Source organism: Onychomys torridus, chromosome 4 (genome assembly GCF_903995425.1).
Source record: "Onychomys torridus chromosome 4, mOncTor1.1, whole genome shotgun sequence".
Lineage (NCBI taxonomy): Eukaryota > Metazoa > Chordata > Mammalia > Rodentia > Cricetidae > Onychomys > Onychomys torridus.
Genome location: NC_050446.1, coordinates 85,115,511 through 85,133,080, shown reverse-complemented (window position 1 = coordinate 85,133,080; position 17,570 = coordinate 85,115,511). Strand labels below are relative to the sequence as shown.

The 17,570-nt window shown below is 37.1% G+C and overlaps 1 protein-coding gene across 1 annotated transcript in view; it reads right to left on the bottom strand.

Moving 5' to 3' along the window:
• Positions 1 to 7,097, bottom strand: part of Slc5a12 (solute carrier family 5 member 12) — a 41,056-nt gene extending 33,959 nt beyond the window's left edge. Inside the window, exons 1-4 of the mRNA XM_036186550.1 lie at positions 6,759 to 7,097; positions 4,317 to 4,382; positions 2,157 to 2,208; positions 1,226 to 1,293 (exon numbers count right to left, since the gene is read on the bottom strand). Coding sequence (XP_036042443.1) covers positions 1,226 to 1,293; positions 2,157 to 2,208; positions 4,317 to 4,382; positions 6,759 to 7,097 — 525 coding nt within the window. The remainder of the gene's footprint in view (positions 1 to 1,225; positions 1,294 to 2,156; positions 2,209 to 4,316; positions 4,383 to 6,758) is intronic.
• Positions 7,098 to 17,570: the final 10,473 nt, after the last annotated feature.

Here is a 17,570-nt window from a genome sequence, read left to right as displayed (position 1 = left end):
CTAGGTTCCTTTCCAATAGAGCAACAAGCCTGTCATACATAGGGTGAACCGAGGAATAGCTTCTTCCTAAGCAAATATGAGGAAGTATGTAAGAATTAGAGTTGTGAGAACAAAAACATGGAGAAATAAAGATAAATGTTTCAACATTGAGAAATGGTGGGGTCCGCAATATGTAAAAGATAAATAAAAGCATTTTGAACGGCATATTATGGTGATATATGTCACAAAAGGTATGTGATATGAGCATACTGTCAAATACATGGACAGCCAGCTATAATATGTCAATTGTTTTATTCTTCTTTGCTGTTGCAGACAGACAATGTACCTATCTGGTAATAAGTAGTAAAGTATTACTGGAAAATTATATGATGATTCAGAAGAATAAAAGATTTAAATTGTATGAAATTTGGATAGAAAGTAAGTACACATTAAATATTTATTGATCTAAATTTGTTGTCAGAACTATGTAAACATTCTAACAATGCCACACAGCTTGGTTGAAAACTGAGAATTCATATAATCAAAATATTACACATTATCTTATATAAGCAAGAAACAAAATAACCACAGATTCCTCACATTTATTAAATGCCAACTGTCCTTGGTCATTCACATGCATGTACTTTGTCATTTTTCTTAGAATATCCAGAAAAAATATAAATGTTATAGGTTTTTGGAAGTTACAAAGGGTCACATGCTCTGATCAAGAATATATTTCTTTCACTAAATTATTTCTCATTAGACATGGTTTACTTGAGTTCAATTGTTTTATTCTTCTGAATAAATCTTTATTATTTTAGGATTTTTAATTGGGCTACTTTATAGTTCTAAATTTGATTCTTCCCACAGACAGACTTTACACTTTTTTACGTTTCATGAATCAAAGTGAGTTACAAAACTCAAGCCACTTCATATCCCTGAAATGACCCAAACATAGTGAAATAGTTACACACTCAGCTGCTACCACAGGGACCCCCAAAAGAATAGAGCTTTATTCTTCTGAATAAGCTCAGATCCCAAATACTCTTTATAATGACCACTGCCAAGACTTTTAAAGAAAATAATAGTGCCTTCCTCAAGAAATTATATCAGCAAAAGGTAATATGCCTTCATTTGGTCTTGGAATAGCTAGTCCCTCCATAATTAGATGCCTTCTTGTTGGAGATTTACCCTTATCCCATATTAGGAAGTAGTTCATAATATTTTTTCATGGCCTTATACATACCAAACTACAGTAGAATGTGCAAACAATTCCTGTTGCAAACACAGAGCCCCAGAGATCAAACCCAGTCACTACAAAAGAAGAAAAAAACATTAAAGCAAACTTCTCTGTGAAAAGCAAAACAAGTTTGACCTCCTCTGCTTCTGTATCTTCAATCCTAGGTCCAGATTTGGTGATGCTTCCTAACTATGTCTACAGAGCAATCTGAAGCCACCTGCGCTAATTTTGAAGTTTGGATTTCTGTCATTTATTTGTAAAGTGGTATGTAAACATTGTATGGAGAAAGAGCATGAATTTCCAACTTGCTGCTAATTTTTAATATTAAGTGTATATTTGATATACTTCTAGGCAATATAGGAAATAGTCTTAAAGCTAAGTTTTTGAGGAACTAGTACTTCCCAATGTAACAACACAGCTCAATTAATTTGACTACCAAGTTCTTTCAATATGAGAGATGTCATTGAGAAAACTAAATTCTATTTTTATTATTTGTCTTTATTTTTATTTCCAAGATTCTATTATCTTGAAAGGATCAACTACACATCTCAATGTAATTATAAACATTTTTTGCTATTGCGCTCTGATTTTCTACTCTATGAACTGGTCTTCAACACAAATGACCTTACTTAGTACTTATGAATATACTATACCAAATCTGCCATCATTTCAAATATTGAAAAACAAACCTGAAACACCCAAAGAAACAACATGCAATTGAATTTTCTGTTCACAATCAAACAGTTTTGTAAAGCAAAATCCAGTAAGGAATAGTTTATATTAGTTTCGGTATTCAGTACATTTTCAGAGCTTCACACATGTAATGACATTCTGAGCCTACTAACTACTAGGAAATCTCTCCCATAAGGTATCGAATATATATTTTTTCAAAGCTGAGAACTCAGGAATCTTGAAGTGAAATATGCCAATAACTCACCTTGATTGAGAGCCAGAGCAGGGGCATAGACCACGACTCCTGTGTAGAGAATCTGGTGTAGACACAGGAACAGAGAGAAAGTGGCATGAGAAGGGAGCCTACCTAGAAAGCTCTTTATTGACCTTAGTCTGGATAAGTTACTTCCTTCAGCTCTTCACCAAACAGTCACATTTTAAAGTGGCTTGCTCTGTATTTATAGGGGGAATTCACCTATAAGATGAAGAAAGATCGGTGAATTTTAAAGATTCCTACTAATTTTGTATTTGATATTTTCTGAAGGATAAACAGCATCTCTGGAAGCTTTGATGGGCGGGAGGGATGGCTTCCTCAAGCAAGAGGACTGACTTTGGGTTTGGGTCTGCAAAATCTACACAAATGCTGAGTAGGCATGGCAACTTCCTTGTAATTCCAGCTTCAAAAGGTAGAGGGATCCTTGGAGCAGATTGGTTAGGAGGATAGTTGTATTGGTGAGTCTGGGAATGATTAAGAGACCCTGTCTTAATATGAAAAAGCAATCCAGGAAGATACCTGACATTAGTTTTTTTTTCTACCTACACACACACCTGTGCACCTATGCACATGCAAATAAGCACACATACACACATGCACAGGACACACACATAGGAACACATAAAAAGAGGAAATAAAAATCAACAACAATTTGCTACAAAAACAAAACCAGCAACATCAAAAACAAACAAACCCTGAGTTTAAATTAGAGATGGGAAAGTCTCTGAGAAGGAACTAAGCAAGGAAGACTGACATGGAAGATGGCCGCCATCATCAGAGCTTGCTGCAATTTACATAATTGCAATTGATTCACTGCTGGAAATTAGTTATGTTCCATTTTATTTTAAACTGAATGTCATTATCTAGAACTATGTCACTATGAATCCCATGTGAATGCCATGGTTTTAAAATGCAAATATGGGCTGTTTAAGAAGTGTTGCTTTTTACAAGTTGGTTGTACAGTGTCAAGTGGACTTAAAGGGTAAATTTAGGAATAAATGTTTGTATACATGTGCATATATGCATGCAATAACAATTAGTGATAAAAGAGGCAATGAATTAGAAGAAGAATGGGCTTAGGTATATGGGAGGGTTAGGAGGGGGAAAAGGGAAGGGAGAAATGTATTTAAATTAGAATCTTTAAAAAAAAGTAAGACTGATTAGGATAGGAACTTTATGTAGTGCCTCACCATTTAATTAAATATCGCTAGTAGCTGGAAAGGAAAGGATTATTTGGCTTCTATTTTAGGTAAACCCTTCAAGAAGAGGCAGGGTTTTAACAGGGCAGGAGGTTCCCTTGTAGTAGAGGGTGCTAGGAGGATTGCAGGGAACAGCTTTTGTGTGTACACATGAGCTTGGACCTTAAAGAATCCCAAAGCCCATGTGGGGAAAGAATCCATCAGAAGGAAGCAGGTATGTTAATGGAAATTACTGCAGTAGAGGCAAGGAGCTGAGAGAAAAGTAAGCTTTTCTGGTGTGACTCAGTTTATCAGTTTACAAAATTAAGCCAGGCATGGTATTGCATAACTGATCCCAAGATTTGAGATACAGAAGCAGGAAAATTTCCAGCCTGGGTTATATTGGGAGAAGTTGTCTCCAAATAAAACAGCATAATGATTTATCAGATCTTTCCATAATTAAATCTTTAAAAAGTTGAAAGGATGAAGTAAATTTGAAGAAAAATCTTTTCTCTGTGGTTTCTGATACAATTTGTTATATATATATTACATACAATTTGTATTTGCATGTGTTTGTGTATACATACATGTATTTGTGTGTACATATGTATATACACATGTATAGTTGTTTGTTTGGTGTGTGTGTGTGTGTGTGTGTGTGTGTGTGTGTGTGTGTGTGTGTGTGTGTGTGTGTGTGTGTGTGTGTGTGTCTCACAATGCTGAGATTAAAAGCCTGGGCTACCATGCCCAGCTTACAATTTGTTTCTAGTTGTTAGTCCAGAAATATGGAGTCTATATTGGGTGGATTTGTCTCAAGATAATTACACATCTTAAAGGTGCTTTCTTTAGAAGAAGATAATAACTTCTTAGTATGAAAGCTGTCCTTCAGTTGAGATCTCTTCCCCTCAAAATAAACAGAACTGAAGCTGTTTCTTGTCACCCCCAATTCCCATCCTGCCACCATCCTTCTCACCGTCTGCACAATGTAGATGACCGTTGCTGCATAGCGAACTATTTTGTTGAACCGTAACTGTAAGTACTAGAAAACAAAGAAAGACACACAGTTAGTGAGTTTTAGACAAGAGCTGTGTCTTAGATTTCTATTTCTGTGAAGAGACTCTATGACCATGGCAACTCTTATAAAAGGAAATATTTAATTGTGGCTTGCTTACTGTTTCAAAGGTTTAGTTCATTATCATCATGGTGAGGAGCATGGCTACTGCTCCACTGTAGAAATCCTTCAAGGCAGAAGTTATTATTGACAATACAGAGTGCTTAAGAAATTCCTCCTGTCATGATGCTAGCGTGTGGCAGAACTGGCTGTCAAAGCCAAGCAGACTGACATTAGAGTTTATTCTGGTTACCTCTGGGCCGTACTGCCAATTCTTGTAAAGCACAGGACAATCCCAAAATAACCTCACAGGTACTTTACATAATCCTCACGTGCTCCTGTTACAGTACTAAGGGTTTCAAAGCATCCTGGGCTAATAATACTTGTAAAACAAGTTTGTATCTAAATTTAACATGTAAATTTGAAAGGAGTCTCAAATCTCTTCAGCTATGTGTTTGCAGTTTGTTTAATTGCCTTTGTAGTACCTCGATCACTTTACCAAAATTAGTTACAAGTTACAAGGATTGAAGAAGGCAGGTTGTTCCATGTAAACATATCATACAATCATTTTAAAGTAAACATGGAACCTTTGGTAACCTAACTCTGTGTTTACAGGGCCACATTCACTCAAATTTTGTTCCAGAACAAGTTATCTCTTATTACCTGAGGTAAGCACTGTGCTTTTTGTGCCAGCAAAGACCAAATGTGTTAATACAGGTAAAATATTTAGAGCAGTACTTAGCCCACAGCTAAATACTATGCATGCAGACAAACTTGGGTTATAAATGTTTTATGTATGTATTGTTAGTCTCCTTTGCATGAAAGGAAGTCCCATGAGGGTAGATCATTAGTTTAATGCATATCCTCAAAGCCTGAAGATGTACACATGATGAGTAAATGCTTTATGAGTATTTATGGAATGAATGACTAATCATAGCATATATTCCAAGAGGAAACATGGACATCTAATTGAGAATGTTCAAAACATTTCTACAACAAAATTAGAAAACCCAGCAATATCTTCTGCAGTTAAATGCTCACACATAGATGGGAAAACCCAGGCCACATGTGCATTTTCAGAAGTATGTTACTATTTAATGGCATGTGTGCACATTTTTAGAGCTATTATTTCTTGAGTTTGTGTCTCAGACTATGCCTGTTGAATTTCCAAACTGCAATTAATTTCTCAGCATCAGGATAATTAATGTTGAACATTTGGGATATGGCAGGCTCTCTGTATGTCTTAAGACTTCCTTTAGAGTATTCATTTGCCTGAATGGCTTTGGAAAGATAAACAAACACTTTACAATAGTTCATCTCACTGATTTTTTTTATAATAAGATTTTTATAAGTCTTCTGCTGTGACTTCCAGAGTTTTTATTGACAGTGAAATTCTATGTTGTTTTTTCCTCTCTTAAAAACTGCTTTATCATCATTCTTAAATACTGGGCATGAAAATTCAGTTTTAAACATGTTGGTTTTAATGAGCACTGTTTCAAAGTCAAAATTCCATGATCTTATTTTCCATTCATTATAATTATTTACATATTTTTATTATTTTGGGATTCCTTCCTACTGAAATATTTCTCACTTTTCCAAAATACTCTTACTTGCTTCTTAAAATTGTAATTTAGTAATAATTAGCATTAGACACATACTGTTTGACAGATGGGCCATAAAAAAGATCATATACAAATTAGCTTCTACAGCTGGGGAAAAGGCGGAGGTGGGGGCGGGAGGGGGGAGTACAGGGGGACCCATGGCTGATATGTAAAATTAAATTAAATTATATTAAAAAAACAAATCAGCTTCTCAGTAGATTTTTATCTAGTATTAAAACATGCCTAACTTACCTATCTAGATCTCAGTTTTCTCAGCTGAAAAATTATAATGTTAATAGCATTATTCTGTTTGCCTTTCAGAACGGCCATGCTAATGATAATAAAGCTTATATCATTTCATTGTCTGTTACCAACTAAATATAAATATTGTAAATATAAATATTTCTCACTTTTTTTCCAAAGTACATATTTTACACATTGATCCTCAGTAAATCATGGGAATAGCCAGAAAGGGTAACATCATTAATTGCCTTCTACAGAGTGACAAAACATAGCACCCCTCCCATAATGCATTCTGTCTTTTTAACCATGTTAAATTGCCTTGAAAGTACTACCCCATTACTGGTGTCAGGATTATATGCATTTGTGGGATATCAACCCACCAAGGAAAAGGAAAACCCTTCAAGTGGAAAAGTAAGTGACATCTCTTGAAGCACTGGACGGGGAAGAGGTGGTCGCTTACCTCATAGGTGCTTGTGATGCCAGATCTGTAGAACACGGGAAGAAAGAGTTCAGATGTGCAGAGGACCACAAAGGCATATGAAATGATGAAAAGGAGGAAGGATGCCCCGAAGCGGTAGACTTCAGCAGGAGTCCCCAGGACAGTGACAGCTGACATGAAGCTGGCTGTCAGAGACAAGGCTACAGGGCCAAAGCTCATTTGTCTCCCTCCTACCAAGAATTCCCGAGATGTCGCTTTTTTCCTCTCCTTTATTGCAAAGAAGACACCAATTCCAGAGGAGATGACGAAGAGGCCTGCAAATACAACATAATCCCAAGCTTCGAAGCTCTTCACCTCCATTGCTCAGAAGTGAACACAGGAGTCTCTTTCAAGCAGGGCTGAGGGAGATGTTTCCCACAACAAAGGAATGCTCTTTCCAGAGGGAAGAATGTGATTCTCTGAAGAGTTTAAGGCTCACCTATACATGTGTAAATATCCAGATGCTAAATTATCCTCAAAGTTCTCAGAAGTTGACTGTGAAAATAATTGATGGTGGTACTGTTACCAAGCGTGAAAAGTGAGAAATACAAATCTGACTCTGGTCACAAGTTGTCTGCTCCTCTCCTGAAGCACATGCCAGAGAAGGACCTCAGATGTGTTCTGAAGTTAACAACTAAGGGTAGAGGGAGTAGATTGGCCAGATAGCCTGCTTTTTTTTTATCTCCTAGATATTTTTAAATAAAAGTTAAACATTATTAAGAAACAGGGAAGTGATAAATTTTGACTACTTCAGCATTTTTCATTCCTGAAGTGGAATCTGAAAATGCAAACACCACTGTCAGTGTCATCTGCCTCCTGACTAAGGGAGTGTGGAGCATGCATACCTATAATTGCCTGGGCAGTGGGGTGGAGGGTAAAGAGCAAAGAACTGGTAATCCAGAGACCTTTGCTCATGTCGTGGCTCAACAATCACAACTGAGTTACTGTTAACAAAGCATTTCATTCCCCTGAGCATTCCCTGGAACATTGGGATAAAACCTGAGACTTTGAATCTCAAACTTCCTGACTCTTTTGTTCTAAAATAAAATTTAAAAGAATTGTTGCACTTACAATACAATCCCATAATTTGTATTCAGATACATTACATAAAATCATAAAATCATTTCTCACTTGACACTCAGACTCAGAAAATGGATTTACCAGTAACTGATAAATTGTAGCCACTTTATTTTCTCCTCCACTCCTTCATTTTCACTTGTTTCCTATACTTATATCCAAAGGCTAAGTTAGAGTTAGGACCAAGTCAAATAAGAGGATAAGGAAGATGTAGTAGGAGATTCCTGCTTCTGCTCTATGTAGACTCTTGGGCAACTGGAAGCATCTCTTGTAGGGCATTTGTGAGATAGTCTCTGTTTGTTCATACATCTTCTCCGTTCCCATCCCTACAAAGCTTTACTGATGTACAAGACCTGGCTATGTCTCTCAGCTTTGCAGCCTGTCTGGCCCCTGTGGTTAAATTCTTGTGGAGCTCCCTTAGTCCCCACCTCATACCCTGCAGTTATTCTAATCTATATTCATCCATTTCTGCCCACCCCAGCCTGACTGTGAGTGCCTAAAGTCTGATGCTACAAATTACTGACTTCTTGGAGATAGAGGCAAAAGGTCCTGTACCCTTCCTGTACCCTTTCAATACAAGCCATTGTAGAAAGTAGTCACAGACCAACAGGAAAAACACTAAATTATCTATGATGTTCAAAGACAGAACACTTTCTGTCAAATAGAAGAAACTCTTTTTGTTTGTTTGTTTGTGTTTTCAAGACAATTTTCTCTGAGTAGCCCTGGTTGTCATAGAACTCGCATTGTTGGCCAGGCTGGCCTTGAACTCAGAGATCTGAGGGGGGACATCTAAAAAGGGCAAGTGCTGGGGGAAGTCTTTCTGTATGCTGTGAATATACGTTGTTCCCATTGGTTAATAAATAAGCTGCTTTAGCCTATGGCACAGCATCTTAGAGTCAGGCAGGAAATCCAAGGAGAGAAACTGGAAAGAGAAAGGCAGATTCGCGGAGATGCCAGACTGCCATCCTAGGAGCAACATGTAATGGGATGCAGATAAAGCTACGGAACATGTGGTGATGTATAGATTAATAGTTATGGGTTAAACTATAAGAGCTAGCTAGCAAGAGGCCTGCCATAGGCCATACAGTTTGTAAATAATGGTAAGCCTCTGAATAATTATTTTATAAGCAATGTAGGACTGGCGGGTCTGGGTGGGACCTGAGAAAACTTACAGCTACAGAGATCTACCTGTTTTTTCCAAGTGCTGGGATTAAAGGCATGTGCCACCACAACTGGGCCAGAAGAAACTCTTAATTCTGCTTTTAGATGACTGAGCAAGTCTTTCATTATTAGTTCCAGCTAGATGATATTCTCATTTCCTAATTCTTTTTTGGGACCTCTATTAGATGAGAGAATGTTCTGACAGCAGTTACAAGAAACATGAAGACCTCTTTGGGTTCAGCTATTTAAATTTTTTCCCTAGATTTGTACAGTACCATGGCACAGCCATATCTGGAAGATCAAAAGTCATAAAGCCAGCACAGCTGCTTGACAGAGATCCAACAAAGCTGAGCCATATGATGGGCACCATGAAACTTTTGTTTTTGATCTCCAAGTGTTGTATGGTTGCCAGGGGTGGGGGGTGGGGTGGGGAGAGTTTTTTAATATTTATACAACTGGAGCATATTGGAATGATGGAAAATTTCTTATGTATCATAGATGCCTTCTCCTAGGAGTACTGCATCTAAGGTTCCTCAGGAAAGTCCTAAACATATTAACTCTCTTATTTTAGGGAGATATCCTTATCTTCTTGATGGTTTCTTTATGCCTTGGCGGTTATGACACACATAAAGAAACCAGAAACCTCTTTATGAGGCTCTGAGATATTCTCAAAAACATCTTCCCCTATACTTTCTCAGGAACAAGATTATCAAAACAAAGTAAATTTTAAAAGCTCAACACTATTCTGTGAGCTAGAGGAGTTGGCCACAGATTAGATTACAAGCCTCTTCCTACTATATACAAAGGCGATTACATGGATATACAGGAACAAAGTTAGATTAGGTGAAGCTGCCTTTGCCCTATTGATGGGCAAAGAAAGGTATAGAAAGATGATAAAAAGAGTGAGGTGTCAGGAGCTCCCTTTCTTAGAAAAGTTAGCTCATGCAGACCAAGAAGCAAAAGAATACACTGCTCAGGACATGGCAATCTTCCCAGGCTTGCTTGGAGATTTTTTTTCTGTCTAGTGTCCTTGAAACCAGTCTGAGAACAAGCTGTCATATGCCTCTAGAGTCTTAAAATTTGGGTTATGAAGTTTATGAATAAAAATGACTATAAAAGATAACTCTTTTTTTATCAATGATGGCTAAACCTGAGGGAAAATGATTGTAAAAGATAACCTTTTTTTCTGTCAGGGTTCATCAGTGATGACTAAACTTATGATCTCAGATGCTCAAGAAAAAAAAAAGTTAAACACATGTCCTGAAACAAAAATGATATGATTTGTGTTTTGGAACAACATGAATTTATCCCTGCTTACTGAATTCTTTATAAATAAAGAAGCATTCTGACTGCTAGTTAGTCAGGCAACAAGATTCTCACCACCACACTTTTTCCTTTGCCTACCCCTTGCCTCCTCTATGGAACCTGTCAACTACCAGTGCTTCTGCTGGAAACACCAAGTCTTTATTGTCTGCCTTAACCTACACTTCTAATTATTGTTATCATGAAGTTCAGGCAATCCTTTCTTTTTGTAATTTCATTTAAAATTGTTCTTTCATTTTATATACCAAACATAGTTCCCCTTCCCTCCTCTCCTCTCACTTCTCCCCACCTTTCTCTCCCCACCCCCTGTCCACTCCTCAGAAAAAATAAGGTTTCCCATGGGAAATCAACAATGCTTGGCATATCAAGTTGATAGAAGACCAAGCCCCTCCCTCCTTTCATCTCCCCACCCCCACATCAAGGCTGAGCAAGGTATCCCACCACAGGCAATGGGCTCCAAAGAGCCAGTTCATGCACCAGGGAAAAGTCCTAGTCCCACTATAGGAGCCCCACAAGCCATACAACCGTCACCCACATTCAGAAGGCCTAGTTGAGTCCCATGGAGGCTCCCCAGCTGTTAGTCCAGAGTCCTTGAGCTCTCATTAACTCAGGTCATCTATCTCTGTGGTTTATCCCATCATGATCTTGACCCCCTTGCTCCTAGAATTGTTCCTGCCTCTCTTCAAGGAACTCTGGAAGTTCAGCCCAGTGCTTGGCTGTGGATCTCTGCATCTGCTTCCATCAGTTACTGGATAAAGGCTGTGTGATGACAATTAGGGCAGTCACCAACCTGATAACAGGTGAAGACCAGTTCAGGCACCCTCTCTACTACTGCTAGGAGTCTTATTTCCCCTTTTTATTAAGAGATTTTCTATTTATTTTACATATCAACCACAGATTCCCCTGTCCTCTCTCCTCCCACCTCCCAGCCTTAACCCCCCCCCCCCCCCCTTCCCACCTCCTCCAAGGCAAAGTCTTCCCTGGGCAGTCAGCAGAGCCTGGTACATTCAGTTGAGGCAGGTCCAATCCCCTCCTCCTGAGACACAGAATCTACCTGCACCAATTAGATCAAGAGCTAAGATTGGACCCAGAGGGCCCTCCTGAGACACAGACACAATAAACATAGAGTGGACCAATAGCAACTCACTCAGACACAAGTACCTCTTATACCTATTAGAGGAAGAGATGGGCATACGTCAAGGCAAAAATACATACAACAACATAAAGAGCAGTACTGCTAGGAATCTTAATTGGAGTCATCCTTATAGATTCCTGGGAATTTCCCTAGCATCAGGTTTCTCCTTAACCCTATAATGGCTCCTTCTATCAAGATATCTCTTTCATTGCTCTCCCTCTTCATCCCTCCCCCAACTCAATCATCCTGTTCCCTCAAGTTTCTGGTTTCCTTTAATTTATTCAGCTTTGCAGATATTTCATATTTAAAACCTGCACGTTTATGGTAATGCCCTGTCAAGTAACTCTTCCAGCACTGCTTTTTTTTTTTTTTACACTGTGTATTTGATTGTTATCCATGCAACATTTTAAACTAATCATTTCACTATTTGAGTTTTTCTATCATTACACCCACTGTGATGATCTGCAATCAGGAAGCTTTTATATTATTACTGTAACTATTTCTGTGTCATGCACAGTGAACATGGTAATTGTGCATGCCGTGGCTGAGCCACTGACCATTTCCCTTTGCCTTTCTCTGTCAATATGCTACAATGACTCAGAGTATTGCACTAAGGGGAAGAGTCATGTAGCTCTCACATTAAATCATTACTGTGAGGAGAAGTTCTTAGAAAACTAAAAGTCCTATGAAGGTGAACATGAGAAATAAAAGTAGTCTTCATGCTGAAGTAGAGAAAGCTCTGGGTAGACTCAAACTAGCCACACAGTCCCTTAATCTTACTTTAGAGGAAATTCTGCTCTCTTTGCTTCTCTGATGTCTAGGAGTAGTACAGAAGCCATAAAAGAAAAGTTCAAATCTAGCAGAGGTTATATTATAGGATTTTAGAAAGAAAGCCATTTTAACAACATAAAAGCTCATGATTCAAACAGCAACTCTCAATGTGGAAGGTGCAGTAAATTATCCAGAAGATCTATCCAAATTAATGAAAGAAGGCGGCTCCACTAGATAACAGATTTTTCAGTACAGAGGAGTAACTTACTATTACGTTAAGGAACTATCCACAGCATTAGCAGCCAAAGAATAAAGTCCAAGCCTTGACATTAAAGAACAAGCTAAATCTCTTGTTAAGGAAAAGTGTAGCTGACTTTAAGTGAAAATCAATGCCAATTTACCATCCTGACTACTCCTAAGGCTCCCTAAGTGGAATAATAATGCTTTGATAACTATATATTTATTTTGTACAATGATTAACTGAATAATTTAAGGCAACTGCTAAGCAAATGATCCTTTTAAAAGTATTGCTATACATTCAAAATGTACCTGATCACCCAAGATGCTGACAGTGGTAAATACATGCAATGCTCTTTCATGTCTGCTGATGTAACAATCATTCTTCAGCCTGTGGACCAAGGAATAATTTACATTTTCAAGTCTTATTATTTAATAAACATTTTCAATAAGGCTATCTTCCACACATTGTGATTCCTCTGACATATGTGAACATAAGGAATTGAAAACCTTAAAAGATTCATCATTCTAAATGCTACTAAGAATATTAATGATTACTAGGACAAACTCAAATATCAAAATTAACAAAGATTTGGAAAAAGTTGATTACAAAATGATTTTGATGATTGAAGATTTCAGTGGAGAAATTAACTGCAGATATGGTAGAAATGGCATAAAACCCATAGATAGGAGTGAAGTAAAGCAATATGACTCAGGTGTTGAAATCACATTCAGTTGTTGAAAACCTGACTGCATAACAAGATGCTTGTTATTGATGGGTAAATATACTGCTGTTTCTTTGTTTGTTTGTTTGTTTGTTTTAGGTGAAATCTACTACCAGTAAAGATGCTGTTAACATTATTGATGCAACAAAAATATAGAAGATTTATAATAATATAACCTTAGTTACCAAACTTATATTAATGCTTCAGTAAATTGACTCCAATTTTTAAAATTCTGCTATGAAAGAAAGAAAATACTACCAAATACCAGTGTATGAAAAAGAAAAGTTTTCAAGAAAAGGGGAATCAGGGTTGGGGATTTAGCTCAGTGGTAGCATGCTTGCCTCAGCTTTGAAAAGAAAAAGAAAGAAAGAAAGAAAGAAAGAAAGAAAGAAAGAAAGAAAGAAAGAAAGAAAGAAAGAAAGAAAGAAAGAAAGAAAGAAAAAGGGAATCAATCTACTTGGGAAAACTCTTTAGCTGTTGTGACAACCACCCCAAATCTGGGCAAGCATCACTGATTAGTAACCATTAACATTAAGGCAAGATGGCCCTTCACAAGTAAAGGCTTATGATTTGCAGAAGGCTCTGATGATCTATTAGCACTTTATCAATTGTCCTGGCTAGTTTATTTCAGCGTTTTTCAAGCTCAAGTCATCTGAGGGGAGGAAGTTTCAACTGAGAAAAATGCCTTTATAAGACCAAGCTGTATGCAACAAACTTGTAGGACATTTTTTTAAATTAGGGATTGATGGGAGAATGCCCAGCCTGTTGTGAGTATGGCCACCCTGGGCTGATGGTCCTAAGTTCTATAAGAAATCATGCTTAAAAGTCATGAGAACAAGCCAAAAAGTAGCACTCCTCCATAGCCTCAGTCTGCTTCCAGGTTCCTGCCTGGTTTGAGTTTCTGCCTTTCCTTGCCTTTCCTTTATGGACTATGATTCAGGATATAGGAGCCAAATAAGCCTGATATTCCCCAAGTTGCTTTTGGTCTTGGTGTTTCATTATAGAAATAGTAACCTAACTATGACAACCAGTGAGGTATTTTTTATCCAAGTACATATGTTTTAGAAGTTATTGTACAAGTCACAGATCACAGTATCATAAGAGCACAACATATATATGTATATATATATATATACATATATATATATATATGTATATATATATATATGTGTGTGTGTGTATATATATATATATATATATATATATATATATATATATATATATATTAAGACCCCTGTCCCAAATTCATGTAACTACCTTTACTTTTTTCTCTTTTTCTTTTTTTTTCTTTTTATTTATTTATTTTTTTTTTTTTGAGCTGAGGATCGAACCCAGGGCCTTGAGCTTGCTAGGTAAGCGCTCTACCACTGAGCTAAATCCCCAACCCTGTAACTACCTTTTCTGCTATAACTGCTTTCTTGCAGTGGTTTGGTACTATATCCATCCTATGTCCAAGGAGTGGCCTTATTTTGACTCCGCAACAGACTTTCCTTATGGTGGTCTCAGCAGAAAATCAGAATCCTGTTGGACTTTCAGAGATCTGGCTGCTTTGTTTAATATTAACATCACTATGTGTTAATATTCAATCTACAAGACTTGTAAACACTTTGTAAGAGACAGTGAATTCTTATTTAAAACATGCCCATTACATCAAAGAGGTGCAAGGTTAAGTACTAGAAACTTGTAACTGAAGAATCAAGGGGCACTGATAATTAAAGAATCAAGGAGCATTTTTAATTTAACTAAACCCAGAAACATTATTATCTATGTGATGCCTATTAGTCTTGGGTAGCAAAGTGGTTACCCAGGATGTGAATAATGCTTCAACAAAAAGAATACATTGCTTTTAATATGTCAATGATAATAAACTATAATATCAATCTATTAGTCTAATGTTCTGCTGTTTATCTAAGTTTTTAAACAATTCTTACCTTTGGTAGCATTTAATATCCTCACACTCTCTTCCTGTTCTCTGTTAAAATTCATTACATGAAAGATTCATCCAGTTCATAAAGCACAAAATCACATTTTAATAACTATTCAGGAGAAACAAAAGAACTCTTAAATTCAGTAGTATATTCTTATGTCAAAAAATTCACATGGAAAGAAGGGCATGTATATCAATTTGACATGAAGAAAAACAATATTTTCTCACCATGCTCCAGGAGTCTCAGTTGTAAACATCTGTGAGAATAAATATTTATTTAAGATTTCAAAAGGCAGATTTCAGAGTCCACATATTAAGAACAGCAAAGAACAGTATTTAACAATAAAACAGACTGTCAGAATAATCCTAAAATTAACAATAAGGTGCTTAAGGAGAATATTCAGATGAAAGGGTCATTGGGCATGAGGTCCTTTGCTCCTCAACCCTAGAGCAACTCCTCAAATGCTGAGAGGCAAAGGTGAAGCAGCATCATGGTCTACTGTGGATCCAATTTGCTCAATCAAGCATAAAGGGAAATTTTTGCTAGGCTTATAGAAATAAAAATAGAATTTTTTAATTGAACCCCAAGAGAAAGTAATGAACTATTGCTGACATTTACATTTGTTTTCTGTTGGTCATTATGTAACGATAAAAATGTGTAAAATCATGGACTTCATTTTACAAATGAAGATATATTTGATTATAAGAGCCTATCTTAACCTTTATGTCTGGCAATGTTTGTTCTATGAAATCATAAACACAAATATTTGGAATGTACATAATTATATTCTCATGACAGAGTGTTCTCTATGCAGTAACTTTCTTTTTATTTTCTCAGTAATTGTAGTATAAAATTTGCTTCCTCAGATATTAGTATAGATATTAGTGCTTGGTTTTTATTCGTTTGCTTATAACATCTTGTTCCATCCTTTCAGTTTCCAGCTAAATCTCTGTTTGCCAATGAAGTAACTACAGCCAAACCTCCACTGTGTGGGACAGGCAACATTTTTAATCTTATACCTTACACATTCTCAGGTCAGCAGTCTCGCTAATCAGCACATGAACCTTCCTGGTTGACTGGAATTCCTAGACACAGGGAAATGCAGGGAACTTTGAGTCCTGGAAAGATACTGAGATAGAAGCCTCTCAAAATGGCTTTCTGCCAATACACTGCAAACAAGTGCCAGGAAAACCAGAAGTCCTTCCATGTACAACCAGAATGTTCTGCAGGCCTCAGGACCCTTGTTTGGTTAGACTGTAATTCTGGTCAGCACTAAAACCAGTGTTAATTGTGTTTCCTGAGTTTCTAGTTCTTACTGTCTCTCAGTTCCTGATTTCTTTTATGTTGCCAACCGCAATATATGTGTGCTGAGGAAGTGTGTAAATCTGGTTCATTCTCCAAAATATACACAGTTTGATAGGGATATGAAGAAGAAATGTAGAAGGGCCATTGTAAGTGGACACATGGATTTTATTATTCATCACACAAACTCTACGTGCTGACAGTGAGAAGTCACACTAGACAGGACTACCCTCAGCAAGCAGTTTGTGATGTCACCCTTAAAGGGACATGACAGGCAATGAAAAGGCTGAATTAACCCACTTCCTGCCCCTGCCTCAGGCTACCTTGTAGGCCAGTGATGGAGTAATCTGTTTCTAATCACAGAAGTTTACAAGAGGTTCCCACAGACTAATACCTATTCACTGAACAAGTTTGCATGTGGAAAATACTTGGGGAAGACACAGACTATCCACTAACATCATACAGAAGACCCCACCCCACTCACTATGTGCAGCATTCTCACACAGGAAGAAGAGCACTTCACACTGCTGTAAGTCTAAGCTTTGATGTTTGCATTTCAGCCTGTAAGATAGAGTTCATCGTATGTTCCTTTTCTGTCACTAAATAATGAAAATGCCCCACATTTCTGTTTCGTTAAAGTCAATATCAATATTGACAGAAAAATGAAAACCAGGAGAAAGCAGGCCTACTTAAATTAGGAGAGCAACAGAAACAACTGCTTTTGCTTTTCTTCATGTGTTAAATTTAACTTTCCATGCAATTTGCCTGTAAGGATCAGCTGACGATATTTCTTCTGAAAAGGAACAATATGACTCTCGGGAAGTCTGTGTACTGTTCAGCTATGTTTACACCTCTAACAAGAAGCTTATGTGTCAATCAAAGACCTCTTATTACAAGCAATCAACTAAAATTGAAAATCTGACATGATTCTTTGAATGGAAACGAAGATCAAAAATCAATTGATAGTCTTGTAAGGAAGAGCTAAAAATCAAGTTTTGCAAATAATGGTTTAGTAGTCAAGTCATGACTTCTATTTGGTTGTAACTTGGGGGTTTGTTTTTACCAAATCTACATTATAAGTTATGTTCTGCTCTTCAGACTTAAGGAGAGTTATGGCATGTCAAACCCACTGTCT